Consider the following 15,417-nt stretch of genomic DNA (forward strand, 5'->3'; position numbering starts at 1 on the left):
AGTCCTCCCACGTAGATTTGGAGGGGGTCGTCATTCTCCCAAATGCATCTACTGCTCCACATTTATGAGGCCGACGGGTCATCTAAATACTGTAAAATGTCCCAAGTCCCAACATGAACAGGACTTAATGGCCACAATTCAGGTAGAAGATTTGTTGGATCCTTGAGTTCCGAGCAGACCATTGGTTGCCGTTTGGAAGCCACTCCAGTTATTATTGTGTCTCCCAAATACCCAAGAAATTTTGCCAAAGTGAACCACTAATGTTAGTAAAGATATCATGAGCTGATTTGAAAATCCATCACCCAAGGCAAAATTCGAATTACTTCGAATCAAATTTGTATATGCTACAGCAGAAAATAGAGATTACAAGTACGGGGATTGACATCAGTGCAGTCTGGTGCATTAGGGAAATGAACTTTTTTTTGTCTGGAATTGATTTGCATATTAATTACAATGTCTCATAATTGGATTAATGGGCATGATCATTTAGCTAGTGTCTCGGATCTTATATTAATATCAGATGGGGTGAGTTTTAGATTTATAAGTATAAATAAAGACTTTTTTCAACCTGACATACATTTTGAATTGAAAACAAGAACTCGTGACAAGGTAGTATCAGAATAGACTAAACTTTTTATTGACGTGAAAATATTTCATGAGGTTCCTTGATCTCATGAGATACCAGGGTCAAGGTAAACCCGGACCGGGGTACAAATATCCCTCTCCTCTACAGTTAAAAAAGCTAATGCGTTGCACAATTTGATAAAATATCACGAATTCCACATCAGTAAGAGATAAGTGAATCTTAATTTTATAAGTAAGGACTCCTTCCACCACATTACTAAGAGATAAGTAAATCTGAACTTTATAAGTGATACCTTCTTCACTTATCAAGAATGTTTTTTGAATTGAAAACGTAAGCCTGTGACACTAACATAAGTAGGGTTATAAGTTCTCCCTTCAACTTCTATTCCATGAATGCCATCTTTGATGTTTAAGCCACATCGGCATTCATAACAAACCGGAACTGGGCAAATCTTGGTTTTCAACTTAAGTTTACTTCTCAAGCAGATATACATAAATGCAACTAAAAGAAGAAGCTGATGCGTTGGAATAGTTGGCATATCCATCAAAAATTTATTCACAGTAATAATAGTTACGAAGATTGTGTGGCTTGCAAGCATATAAACCTTTCTGAAAATGAATTTTAAATAAAATTAGGATGATCTTAATTAAAAGTGACTTTTTAGGTACTTTTTATACGTACGTGCTGCTTCACATTTTTGTTAAAAGTCTACTACTAGTAGACTTGCATCCATTAACACCAAATTAACTCATTTTCATTCCATTATCCTTGATTAACTAATAGTACTATAAAATATATTGATTAAATATTAAAGTAAGGAGAAAAAGCAGTAGATCGTTATACCACATAAATTAATTAACTCAATAGAGATTGTTCTTTCTTTTCAATTTTGAAAGATTATTTTAAAAAAAATTACCTTTTCTATTATCTAATTTTTTGAAAATTTTTATTTTAATAATCTAACTTTAAAATTAATATTTTAATTATTAACATTTATAAATATTATTATGTTAATCATTCAATGGTTAAAAGATATATATGAATTTATCACTAGGAAATCAACATCATCTTCCCTTCATCAGGTGAGATATCCACATCAATTACTCTACCAGCTAGCTATGTGCTTATGATGATAAAAAAATTTTATAATTGAATATCTTTTAAAAATTTATTTTTTTAAAAAAATTATTATTATCATGCAAACAAAATTATGTGGTAAAGCAATCAACATAGATATATCGTCAGACTAAAAGAGGGTGACGTAGAAGATTAAGTGAGAATTCCGATATTTTTTAACAAGTGAGTGACCAAAAAATAACACTAATAAACATTAATGATCAAAATATTATTTTTAAAGTTGAATTATCATTGGTTGTTGTATAATCCTCCTGTCTAAAGAGTAGAGTTCGAATCTCCTATCTCCGAATTATAACAAAAAATAAAATAAAATAAAAAACTGAGACGGGGACGGGTACGGCAACCCAAAGGAGAAAGTCCATAGCGATCTTCAAACAAAAATTGAAATCATACAAATAACCAATCATGAAATTCTTTAAAGAAACGTAGGATGGAGAAAGAAAAGAGGATGAAGAACCAACAAATGGCGAAGCAAGCTCTGCTGTGCTGTCTTCCTTTTTCTTTTATGTATATTTAGGTTAATTACGGTGTTAAAGAATTTTAATGAGAGTTTATTTGGTGTTAATGAATATATGATAATAGTTAAGACTTATATATATATATATATATATATATATATATATATATATAATGTGATATTTACAGTTTTACTCATAATTTCTTTGTCTCTCTCTATTTTAAACTTTAGGAAGGAAAAACAATTTTTCCTCCCACTCTTTCATTTTTTTACTTTGGACGAGGGAATTTATTCGCAGAGAGAATTTCATAATTCTAAACAAAATTATCTTGTTAATTTGACAAAATAAAATTTGAATTTGTCAAAATTCTTGAAATTTGGATAAGTGATTTTGGAAGCTAAAGCATCTCATTTCAAATTCCACATCTTGACGTGAAATTTATGGGGTTCCTCAATTTTGTAAAAAGGCATAACATTTATTGTATTTTTTTTTAGCTAACTTTTCTTTTCTTTAAAAATCTTATTTTTAAATATATATTTTGACTTTTTCATATCATTAATAACATCCATATGATTTTTCTCTAAGAAATAATAGGATTTGAATCTCTTTTCTTCCAAAAATATATAAAAAAATAACATTTATACTCTTTCTTTCGAAAAAACATATCTGTACTCTACAAATGTATTGACATCCATATTTCATTTTTTTTTATCCTCAACATTATTATTCGATTTTTATAATTATTCATATGGTTAATTGATGAATGTTAAAAATGCCCTCATTTTAAAATTTTTCAAAATATCAAAATTCCTAATTCAAGCGCATATGCTTAGTTAATAGTACTTTTGCAATTTACTTTTTTTTATAAAAAATACAAAGTAAGTAGAAAAAAAATCAACCAATTAACCAAAACGTAATTTTACAACATACATATATTGCGTGCATACTCTCAATTAAAATTCATAATAAATAGGAAGAAATATTAAATTTTCAGAAATTTTTCAATGATTAAGAAACTATATATTATTAAAGAGAAAAATGTATATGAATGAAATTCTCTTTTGTCTTATACTTATAATGTATAATCAATATTTAAATTTATATTTTCATTACAGTGTTCAAATTATATTGCAGTCAATGACGAATTTAAAGTTTTATATAAAATATGATTAAAGGGTAACTAATTATAAGATAATCATACTATATATACAAAGTTTTATATATAATAATAATAAAAAAATTAAAAATTGAGAGGTGACCACACATCCTTGACTTCTTCCTTACATGTAATCATGAAATGGTTGAAATAGTAAGGAACTGAAATTTATCTTTATATTAGTACAAAGTGCATGAACAGTGGTAAATATATGGCACAAATGAGAATTGATGAGGGGAAACCCCTTGAGTCGTCACCGCACTTGGGAAGATATGTTTGCGTCGGTGATACGAGTAGCTAATATCCAAATTGCTTAGAAAATGAGGAGCAAATCACTGATCCAATCTCAATTTAAGATCTAAAAAGATTGTCCCATCTACTTTGTTGACAAATAGTGGCAAAAGAGATGCGTACACATCACACATTTTTTGTTTTGTACTCGACTCCACGCTTATTTAATATCCTTTGAGCTGGCCGTTGTTTGGCATTTTATTCAACCATGCAGGAAGGGTAAATATTGAATGCTATGAGCAGAGATCAATTTTTTGGATTTGGTAATCGGTTGTGAGGATTAGATATATGCATAGAGTTATATTTTAATTGCAAGTGGGTTTCGAACTTCGGATTCATAGGCAGGAGCTCTTACCTTCAATTATTCTTAACTTTAATGTACCAACAGTTATCCGTTCTAATAAACATTAGTGATATCATGAGTGCCAATAGCATCAAGACACAATTTTAGCCTTATATTTTTACACCCTTAACCAACACAATTCACAAGCTTTTAGCAATCAGGTTAAGTGGAAGATTTTGCAGGTGCCACGAAAAAGCAAATCCCACTTGTCAAATGGGTTACAATAAAAGTGCATTATTGAAATAAGAAATTCTCTAATTCATCATTGTGCTTATCGTTGATCAATTGCTCAACTTTTTGTAATTAAAAGGATAATTGGAAGGAGAAAAACAGTTACGATCTTGGAAGGACAATTGTGAAAGGGATCCAGAAAGAAGGGGGCCATACATAGATTCCATATTTTCATTCAATTAGGATTTTCCGATCCTAGAAGATCGATATAACTTTCAGCTTGGTGAGCAGGATTTTCTAGAACCCCTCCCGCACCCCCCCCACCTAAAAAAAAGAACAAAAAGGAAAGAAGAAGCAATTACATTTTGAAGGTGAAATATTTTGGAAAATCTAGAATACTTAATTTATCCCATATTTTGCATTTGCTAATGTGGTAGCTTCAATTATCTGGTGCCCTTATACTCTTTTCAGTGGATTGCTTAGCAGGAACCAGCAGCCACTATGTATGATAAAACAAAGATTGGGACTTAATTAGGAGTCTGCTCAACTCTAAGCTCCGCACTGGTCTAGCAGATTTGAAGCTTTAAGCAATGAACTAGTATTACTCTGATAAAATGGTCCAGAGAAGTGGGGCAGTTGGCTGAATATCCCTTATTAAGGAAAACCTTTATTCAAAAAAGGAGGAACCATGGAAACCCAAAGAAAAGAGGAGGCCAATTCCACTTATGGAATAGAATAATTCGTCTTTTTGAAGGAAAGACAAAGGGAACCACGCTTCTGTCTAAAACAGCGTCAAAGAAAGACCAGTTCGTGGTTATCTGATTATCTTTCTGACCATTTTCAAACAAAACCCCCACGTGACGCATTTGACCACGCACTAATACTATTTGAGGAGTGTGGTCTTAATTAATTTGTGTGTCACCTTATGCGGCTTGTTACGTTATTATCAGGTTCCTCCCAAGGCTGCTATGCGCTAGGAGGTGATGTTTTCTCAATTCCTACTTTCTGTGTTTCAGTGGTTTTGTAAGAAATGCTGGTAACTCCACAAGTTTTCAAGGACAAGTTACTTGTTTTTATGTTTTTTCGAACAAAATATGCTGAAAAGTTTAAGTTTTTAACCAATTTAGCCTCTGAATTATTTTCTTCTAATATGACATCCCAATAAGATATAATTGAAAAAAAAAATTCCAACTAAAGAAACATTGAAAATATTTTAACATAATATTAAAAAAGATAAACTTACAGAAAAAGGTCGTAGAACCTAGAAGTACTACATCCAGAGCTCTTATTTATAAATTATAGGTATAATATTTTAAAAAAATTTAAACTATTTAAAATTTTTTTAAAAATTTATTTTTTTATCATATTTAATCCAATCTTTATATTTTTATTTTTAATTAAATAAATACTTATAACTAATAGTTTACTAATTGTTATTAGTTAAAATACTACTTTTTATTTTATGTCATGCGATATTGATGTGATATATTGATATGTCATAGTAAATAGTGATGTGGGATGGTATGACCACATGGTATTTTTTTCATTTCACATCAGTGTTACATGATATAAAATGACATATATCATTTTTTTTAATACGAGTTAGTCAACTGTTTTTTAAAAAGATATATTTAACTCAAAATAAAAATATAAAAATTTGATTTAACACGATATAAGAATAAATGTTTATTTAAATGTTTTAAAATAATTTTCCAATTTTTTTAAATATTATGTTTAAATTTACAATGTCTTTAAAATAACTAATATATGTTATACTAATTTTGAGCTCCAATGCATTATGAGACAGGGTTGCATAGGTACTGCCGTACTGATTATTCACTTTGAAGCTTGGACCCAGAGAATATTGCTATGGCCAGCGAGGAGAATTCTGGCTTTATCCCATAATTCAGTGTGAAATAAATCAAAATGCCATTGTTAGAAAATGTTCAACAAGTTCCAAAACAGAAATATATATAATATCCGCTAGTTGACCGTTACTCAATAATTTCTAAGCTACAACAGCATTCAGATGCTGAGAATTTATGTCTGAAACCTCTTAATCATGTCAACAGCAACGTCTGATTAAGCTATTTGTTCTCCTTCAACATTTGGACTTTTATCCACAAAAATTATTCTATTCAATTTGTTCATTCATAAGATATACTCAAAACATAGAAAACGATAATTATGACACCTGAGAAGGACAAAAACTCACTTAATCATTTAATTAGAAACTAGATTAAAGGGGGAGTACCCTTCAAATCCTTCATAATTAATTGCTTCTCTTTGTTTTGTCTTATGGGAAAGAGCTTCACTCCCGTGATACTCTCGCTTGCACTCTTCTGTTCCCTTAATGATGTTCCATTCATGTGACCATTAATTAGAAAACAGCTTCCCCTTTTCACACTACTATAACATTTAATACTCTATTAAAATATTAAGTATAGAAGAAGATTAAAGATTTAGGCTTCAATTCTTTTCTAACATAGCTTTGTCCCAAAGTCTAAAAGGAAATGACTTTTGGTTTCCCCAAGTCTAAAATTTGTAACCTAAACCCCCCCCCCCCCCTCCTTTTTTTTCTTTTAAATGTGATTAAGGGAAGTATGATTTCATTCTAAAATTTCTAAAGTTCAAATATTTTATTAAATTATCTACTATTATATAAAAACCAAATAAATATTATTATTCTTTGTTGTTTTGGACCTGGTTTCAAAGGTATGATTCCTTTTAGTAATGAAAGAGATTTAAAAAAAAAAAAAAAGGAGATGATAGAATCAAGCCTCAACCGTCACCAGTGATGCTCAGCTCCAGAGAGACACTTTGGACATCTTGGCCACAGAACAGGAAGAGGAGGTTGTAGGAGGTAGGGACGGTGGAGGAGGGAGGAGGGTGGTGGTGGTCGAGAAATTAATAAATGTGCGTGCTCTCTGGAGTTGGACCCATCAATAATTGTTGGGATGGATAAAATTTTTTTGAAAAGGTGACGTTGGCTTTGCATCTACCGTGAGACTGAGACAAGATTTTGCTTTGTTAATTTGGCGTCACGGGATCTTCACGAGCTGATCCAAATCCAATTCTGTTGCATTAGTTTTTCCAAGTAGAATAATAATGGAGTATGTAATGTAACTTAAGGGGTAATTTTATCACCTTACCTACCGTCAAGGATGAGGTGCCGATGTGGTCCCGCCATCACCGAGATGTTGACAAGTGGAATGACTTCTAGAGCCATAGGACACGCGCAGAACACCCGCACGTGTGCAACAGCTTCACCAGTCAGCATGGAAATTTTTAGTATAAAGAGAGAAGAATGAATGAAGAGCGACACGTTCTGCCTAATATCTAAGCTCGAATATTTTGATTCAAATTTCAACTTTATCTTTGAGTCGTCAACCCAAGTTTGTTGCTAGTATATAGAACGATGATATATATTATTCCATACGGTCATTTTTCCATCTTTGATTTAATATGTTAAATACTAGTATAATATGTGAAGCAGAAATATAAAATTGATGTGTTAATCCAACCCTAGACTTGGCCTCCATGGTACGTTCAACCGCAACACTTGCAATATCTAAGATTTTTATCTCCTCAAATGTCAAATCCATTGCACTAAAGAAGAAAAACAATTGATGAATCAAGGAGAAATATTCAGGGTAGGAGTACTGTTGTAGTTTTTTTTTAAAAAAAAATTAGCAATATGATTTTATTTTATAAAGAGCTTTACAAAAGTTGTCCAAGAAGGCAGAGATCAATACTGTCGTACTCTTGAACCAACGCAAGAAAGATATTTCCTTGGCATTAATTAGGATTTATAGTTCTCATCAATGCCATGAAGAGTCTTACACCAGATAGGTACTAGACTTGAAATGGCATCCACGCTTTTGGTTGAAAAAAATCCTATACATAACAAAACAAAAACAAAACACTTGCGCTTTGTCTTATTACCCTTGTTAGCCATCAACTTTGAGATGATAGAGGAAATAAACTCATGCCCAATACATAAGCGAATTTGACACGACGTAGTCAATAGTGTTTAAGATTAATAAATTGAGTATGGTTTGTTAGATTCAAGTTTATTGCAGGCGAGAGACGACAAAAGAAATACATCAAGATTGTGGTTTGTAGCCCGCGTTGGCAATTCCCTGCAAGCAAACGATTTGAAAGATGTAACCTTAGAGGTATTCAATTTTTAGTTAAACACTTTGGTTATACGGCCCAAACTTTAAGCGCTGACTCGACTCCTTTCCTGAAATTACAATCTAGTTTGGCACAGTACTGTTAGGTTTTTGAACAACAAAAAATCTGAAGAAAAATCTAGGATAAAAAAAACTGAACCTTGTTTTTTTTTGGGGGGGCGGGGTGGTGGTGGTGGGGGATGGGATTTTGAAATCCTTTCCCTTTGATTCATTAAGTAGTGAATTTACAAAACTTAATGACCAGAACTTAATGAGAGTTTAACACGTCGCGCGTGCTGCTCCACGTCCGCAATAAACGCAGTAGAATTTGAATTATGAATAAACGTGACCTTCCAGGATTTTGCCTCCTCCTCTTGGCTGATTAAGGAGACCTTCCTCCTCCTCAACACAAAACATATGCACGAGGTGGGCAGCCAAGGAATTTGTAGTAAAAAAACCTTTGAGAAGCTTATAGGGGGACGTGGCTATCTAGCATATTGTGTCAAAAATTCCGGCGGGTCCCTTAACCCACTCAAACAAGAGAAACAATCCCTTACATCATCCCCCTCTATAAAGCCAGGGTCACCCCATTTCCCATCCCCTCACTCTTGCTTCGCCATTTCCTCTCTCTTCTCTTCTCCTCCACATCTCTAACTTTTCCTCTTAATCACTGCAAAAAGCACACGCGGTTTAGCCTCGCATTTAGTGTCCAAACCTTGTGCTAAATTAGGCTAAACTAATACTTTCATGGGCAACGCTGACTACGTTTACCCTTCCGCGAATGATCAATGTGCTCATCGCGTGGCGATTCCTCCGCCACAGCCATTTTTCAAGTCATTCAAGAACTCACTTAAGGAGACGTTTTTCCCTGACGATCCACTTAGGCAATTCAAGAACAAAACGCCCTCTCGGAAATTCATACTAGGCCTGCAATACTTCTTGCCGATTCTTGAATGGGCTCCTCGTTACAGTTTACAGTTCTTGAAAGCTGACCTAATTGCTGGGATCACCATCGCCAGTCTTGCAATCCCTCAGGGTATTAGCTATGCCAAGCTTGCTAACTTGCCTCCCATTCTCGGCCTATGTAAGTTGGATTAAACATAACAAGTGATTTTATTTCCAGTATGATGAGTTGTTGTGAAAGGGTACTGAACGTTTATTATTTTTCTTTTTGGGAAATGAAGATTCAAGCTTTATTCCACCACTGGTTTATGCAATGATGGGGAGCTCAAGAGATTTGGCAGTAGGGACTGTTGCTGTTGCATCACTTCTCACAGCTTCTATGTTGGGCCAGGAAGTGAATGCTACGGAGAATCCCAAGCTTTACCTTCACCTTGCTTTCACAGCAACCTTTTTCGCCGGGCTTCTCCAAGCTGCGTTAGGCCTCTTAAGGTACGAACTAGCAAGTGTACTACATTATTTCATTAGTAGAGGTTCCGGTCTACGTCTGTTTTTACCCTTTATCAGGTCTGCAAGGTCCGCGTTAAAAATATCGAAATAACGCTTAAAAAAGGACTTATTTTGGCAAAAAACCAAAAAACCAAGACTTAAAGAGGCGTCACTTTTGGTTAAATAGGCTCTCAAAAATTGACGAAAAGTTAATAACGGAACATGTATGTTGTACTTTGTCTGCTCCTTGCTGGAGTTCTTGTCCTTTGCTGCTGTCCTGTCTGGCTGGATGCGTTAGATCACGATGTATTGTTAAAAAAGAAAAATTCATGCCCTAACATTATTACAAGTAATTTTTTAAAAAAAGAAAAAAAAAACACTACTAACAGAGAATCTGCCCAGAATGCGATTGAACCATTGCTTTCACAAGGCAATTGTCATTTACCGTCAGCCTACATAATAAATTCAACAATATAGAAAAGAAACCTTGTTTTTACAGTACTGTAGTTAGCATCTTCTTAATCGATGGAAAATTTTTAATTACTCTTTTGTTTGTTAAAGCGCAGGCTAGGGTTTCTTGTGGATTTTCTTTCACATGCGACGATAGTAGGCTTCATGGCTGGGGCAGCCACTGTAGTGTGCTTGCAACAGCTAAAGGGGATTCTAGGCCTTGAGCACTTTACTCAGTCTACCGATTTTATCTCGGTCTTGCGCTCTGTCTTCTCCCAAACTCATGAGGTCAATATTTTTAGCCACTTATTAAACATACATCGTTATTCATAAACAAATATATAAAAAATTATTACTAATTAGATAGTACTAGTTTTTTTCTATATGGCATGTGATGTATATTGTTGTTATTATTCACGGGTATTTCAGTATGTATATAATACAATTATAAAAACAAATTAAATATCTATTATATATATATATATAATTAAATCATTATATAATTGCATACCAGATCATCAATACTCGTACATCAATTTTATTTTATATATATATATATATAGTACTTATAAAGAAGCTAATTAATTATACAGCAAGATATTTTTTTGATCAGATTTTTATCTTCTACTCGGTAGCTAGTATTATGAGCTACTTTGTATATTTTAGTTTTCTTTGGTAATATAATTGTCTGACAGCAATATGTGTATTTGACAGTGGAGATGGGAGAGTGGTGTCTTGGGCGTTGGTTTCCTATTCTTCCTCCTCGTCACCAGATACTTCGTAAGAACCTTTAATCATTAATTTAATTCTTTTAGATAATTTAGATCTAATCAATAATATTTTTTTTATGTTATATCATAAGCGCGTGTTAAATTATAATTCAAATTATTATTTCCACACTCCGACATGATGTCAACTACCAAACTTGTAGCCGCGGAAAGTAAAATAACACAAATAAGGAATGAACTTTCTAAGAAAAGGGCTATTTGATTAAGAAAAGTAGTTTCTCTTATTGGGTTGTTGTCTATAAATAATATCTTTGTTAAGTAACTTTTTACCCTTTAAAAACTCTCTAGTGTGCATCAGGGGGCTCCATTTAGCCCTAACCTGCTCCCACTTCATATACTATAAAGTTTATTATATCAAATTAGAGAAGTTGTAAAGATGTTGGATGGGTAGACTTCCATCTTCATGGCCTCAAATTTTTTCAAATTTGCAAAGACTTGGACTTTGACTTTAGAGCTTATAGAAATCGCTTTTCGAGCTTATTATATGAAAAGCAGCATGTTCTTTTCTTAATCACTTACTAGTTAATTGTTAATTTATTATAATATGCATATTATAACATAATCTACAATATGTTTGTTTGATGCTTTGATGACAAACAGAGCAAGAGACGACCCAGATTCTTTTGGATATCAGCATTGGCACCTTTGACATCAGTCATTCTTGGGAGTCTCCTAGTTTATCTCACCCATGCCGAAAAACACGGTGTTCAAGTGGTAAGCTTCTTGTATTTTTTTTTTTAATTCATTAGGTGGCCCTTTTCTTATCTTATTATAATCTTCTTGAACTTCAATTTACCTTTATAAAAAAAAAGTGACGGTAGCGTTAGCAGACTAAAAAGGCTATTTGAAGGATGTTGGGTTAAAGAATGCAAATATTACTCCACCAGAACAAGATCGAGATGATAGAAAGTGCAAATGTAATTTGGGTCTTTGAGGTAACTTGTCTTGGGCCAATACTAATAATTGTTCAGTGAGCCCCCACCAATAATAGCGCTGCTGCAGCCTCTTCTCCTACTGGATTGGTCCCATCCCCTCATGTCTCTTGCTTGCTATAGAGGGGCGGTTTCCTGCCAAATCTCCTAATAAATGATATAAGATCACATTGCGTTCCGGTCAAAAAAGACAAAAAAGACGAGGGAAATTTAGTTTTTTTTTTTTGTAATTAACTAGAAAAATACTACTCGTACTACTACTATTACTTATTTCTGGGTCTTTTCAAAAAATGTCATGCAAGATGAAGAGTTGTGATATGGTGCAATTTTTTTGTGGTGTGACAATGGCAGATAGGAAACCTGAAAAAGGGACTGAATCCACCGTCTTTTGGGGATTTTGTGTTTACCTCGCCCTATATGACAACAGCTGCGAAAACTGGCATGATCACGGGCATCATAGCCCTTGCTGTAAGCTGCCTTTAACTTATTATCTCGACTATCTTTGCTATTTAGTGCCCGTGAGCATTTTCGCATCCTTGTGGTTTTTTTTCACCATGGCTATGCCAAAATTGCCTCCATTTATGGGAAAATGTACCAAAATTTGAAAGACAACGAGAAAGTGAAAGAACGGGTGGACTTTTTTTTTTAAGCTAACGACAGATGAACACTAGTATGCAGTATATTTTTTTCTTTCTGCAAAATTTTTTATTGTTGGACTTATATGGGAAGTTACAAAAGATTTAACTGATTGAAGCTGTTGTTGGATGTGAATACAGGAAGGAGTAGCAGTGGGAAGAAGTTTTGCAATGTTCAAGCACTATCATATTGATGGGAACAAAGAGATGGTAGCTATTGGGACCATGAATATTGTTGGCTCTTGCTTTTCTTGCTATCTCACGACAGGTGAAATTTTCAAAGTTTATTCAGTTGACAGTTCACTAATTTAATCACATCTTAAGCGCAGTTCAGTTGCAATAAAAAATGAATAATAAAAGTATGAACTAAAGGGAACTTTGATATTCTTCTTGTTGGTTCCGTTTGCTAATCGTTCCACAACTATGATATTATTCAGGGCCATTTTCGCGATCAGCTGTAAACTTCAATGCGGGATGCAAAACAGCAATGTCAAACGTTATCATGGCCATTGCAGTTATGCTCACATTGCTCTTCCTAACACCATTGTTCCATTACACACCCCTCGTAGTGTTGTCTGCAATTATAATTTCTGCAATGCTTGGCCTCATTGATTATGAAGCTGCAATTCATCTTTGGAAGGTCGACAAATTTGATTTTATTGTGTGCATGGGTGCATTTATTGGTGTCATTTTTGCAAACGTGGAGGTTGGCTTAGTCATAGCGGTACGATCATATCATCCACTGCGCCCCAAACATAGCTGAAATCAACTGATTTTGTTCATCCAAGAACAAATTTTTCTAACCCTCACCTAATCCTTTGTGTAAAATGCAGGTTGCAATTTCTTTGCTCAGATTGTTACTGTTTGTTGCGAGACCAAAGACCCTTGTTCTCGGAAACATTCCAAATTCCACCATTTATAGAAACGTTGAGCAATACCCAAATACAAACAATGTTGCTGGGGTTCTTATACTTGAGATAGATGCTCCAATCTACTTTGCCAACTCAAGTTACTTGCGAGAAAGGTACTAAAATTTCAATCTCTTAACACTACATTAAACACCAAATCAAGTTATCAGACATCTTCATTTTATCAAATCCAACTTATGCTGATCAATGTGATCGCTAATCTTATCAGGATCTCAAGGTGGATTGATGAAGAGGAAGACAAGCTGAAATCTACAGGGGAAACCAGCTTACAGTATATTATACTTGATATGAGTGGTCAGTGATTTATGCAACAGGAACTGCAGCATATAAATATATATAATTTCTAGCATAAGAAAAAATTTAGTATCTCACAAGGATTCTTTTTGGTATACAGCTGTTGGTAACATTGACACCAGTGGAATCAGCATGCTTGAGGAGGTCAAGAAAACTACTGACAGAAGGGGGCTGAAGGTGTTTTCTCCTGCAATTACTTGCATTCTGTTAAAATGGTGAATATCTAACACTAGGCTCTAGGTGACATGCCCTAATTTTATCTTTCTACTTTTGTAGCTTGTACTGGCCAACCCTGGGGCTGAAGTGATGAAGAAACTCAACAAATCCAAGTTCCTAGAAACCATAGGTCAAGAATGGATATACTTGACAGTAGGAGAAGCTGTTGAAGCCTGCAATTACAAGCTTCATACATGCAAACCAGACTCCAACAAAGAGGAATCACAGCCATGGAACAATGTCTAAGCTAATAGATTCTGATGGAGCAGAGCTTTTCATCAACAGCAGCATATATATTTTTTTTAATTTTTAATTGAAGGGGCAACCATGTATTACTCACTCGTGCATCCGAGAGTCATGATGCATGGCATATTAGCTAGGCATCGCTGAATCAACAAGAAATGATCAAATAGCCAAATTAAGCTTAGACGCTTCAATTTAAAGTTGGAGGGCATTTTTCCTCTTCCAACAAACATGCAAGTTGTCCGATACATATCCCGGCAATGAAATTATTAACAAAGAAGCATCTCGGAATGCTGTTGAGTGTTGACAATGCTTCTGGCCACTAATATCTTGTCTATTTTTTTATGGTTTCAGTTTTTTACATATGATACCGTATATATGTTTCTTTTTTTCCAATTAACATTTTGTACATATATTTTTATCGGATTAATAAGAGATTAGACCATTTATTTGTCTAATAAATTATCAAAATACTTTTAATTCAAGTTAATCTATTAATTTGTTTACGTATAAGGGGTATTTCTGCAAATTTAATAAGTAAAATTAATAACATAAAATTTCTCGTGAGAATGGAAATTATTCACAATGTGCTAATTAAGAAAAAAATATCTACAAAATGTTAATCGAAAGTAAAAAATCGCCCAATATCATGTTAAAAAAGTTAAAATTACAAAAAAATAAAAATAAAAATTACCCTATTTTATGTTTTGAATAATGTATATAATATACACATTTGGCTTAGATTAAGTTCTCCAACTCAAGCCATTAATGCCGTATCCAATTTCGCTTAGATTGGAGTTACAATTACTATATTCTCTTCTTAGGGGAAAGCTCCGGCAAATAATTCACAGAAAGCTTTGCCCACATAGTAAAATTTACTACAAAGAGAAAAGAAAAACAATAATGTTTTCCTGAGTGACAGCTTGGGGAAAACAAAGTTACCATAAATTTAGGATGCCAATAACAAAAGCTTATAGAAAAAATCTAACTTATTTGGTAGTCCATATTTAGTTACTAGACCATTATCTCCTCTTCAAAAAATTAAATTATTGGAATATGCAATATCACACTTATAAGCTTCTTAAATCTTTTACTTGCTCGATGTAAAATTGAAATACATTTTTTTTAAATAACGTTAGACGTGACATTCTTCTTCACTCAATCCGATAAAACTTTCATTGTTGTCAACCATTTACTTGCCTCTCCTTTAAAAATGTTCGATAT

General features: G+C 33.5%; 1 protein-coding gene across 1 annotated transcript; it reads left to right on the forward strand.

The window, feature by feature from the left end:
• LOC18613292 (sulfate transporter 3.1) lies at positions 8,915-14,519 on the forward strand. Its single transcript, XM_007050461.2, has 12 exons — positions 8,915-9,401; positions 9,502-9,709; positions 10,273-10,444; positions 10,871-10,936; positions 11,545-11,658; positions 12,228-12,344; positions 12,653-12,779; positions 12,949-13,235; positions 13,345-13,535; positions 13,649-13,734; positions 13,835-13,911; positions 14,011-14,519. Exons 1-12 carry the CDS (start codon positions 9,065-9,067, stop codon positions 14,194-14,196), a joined length of 1,968 nt encoding a protein of 655 aa, XP_007050523.2. The 5' UTR covers positions 8,915-9,064; the 3' UTR covers positions 14,197-14,519.

The sequence above is a fragment of the Theobroma cacao genome, chromosome 1 (genome assembly GCF_000208745.1).
Source record: "Theobroma cacao cultivar B97-61/B2 chromosome 1, Criollo_cocoa_genome_V2, whole genome shotgun sequence".
Classification (NCBI taxonomy): domain Eukaryota; kingdom Viridiplantae; phylum Streptophyta; class Magnoliopsida; order Malvales; family Malvaceae; genus Theobroma; species Theobroma cacao.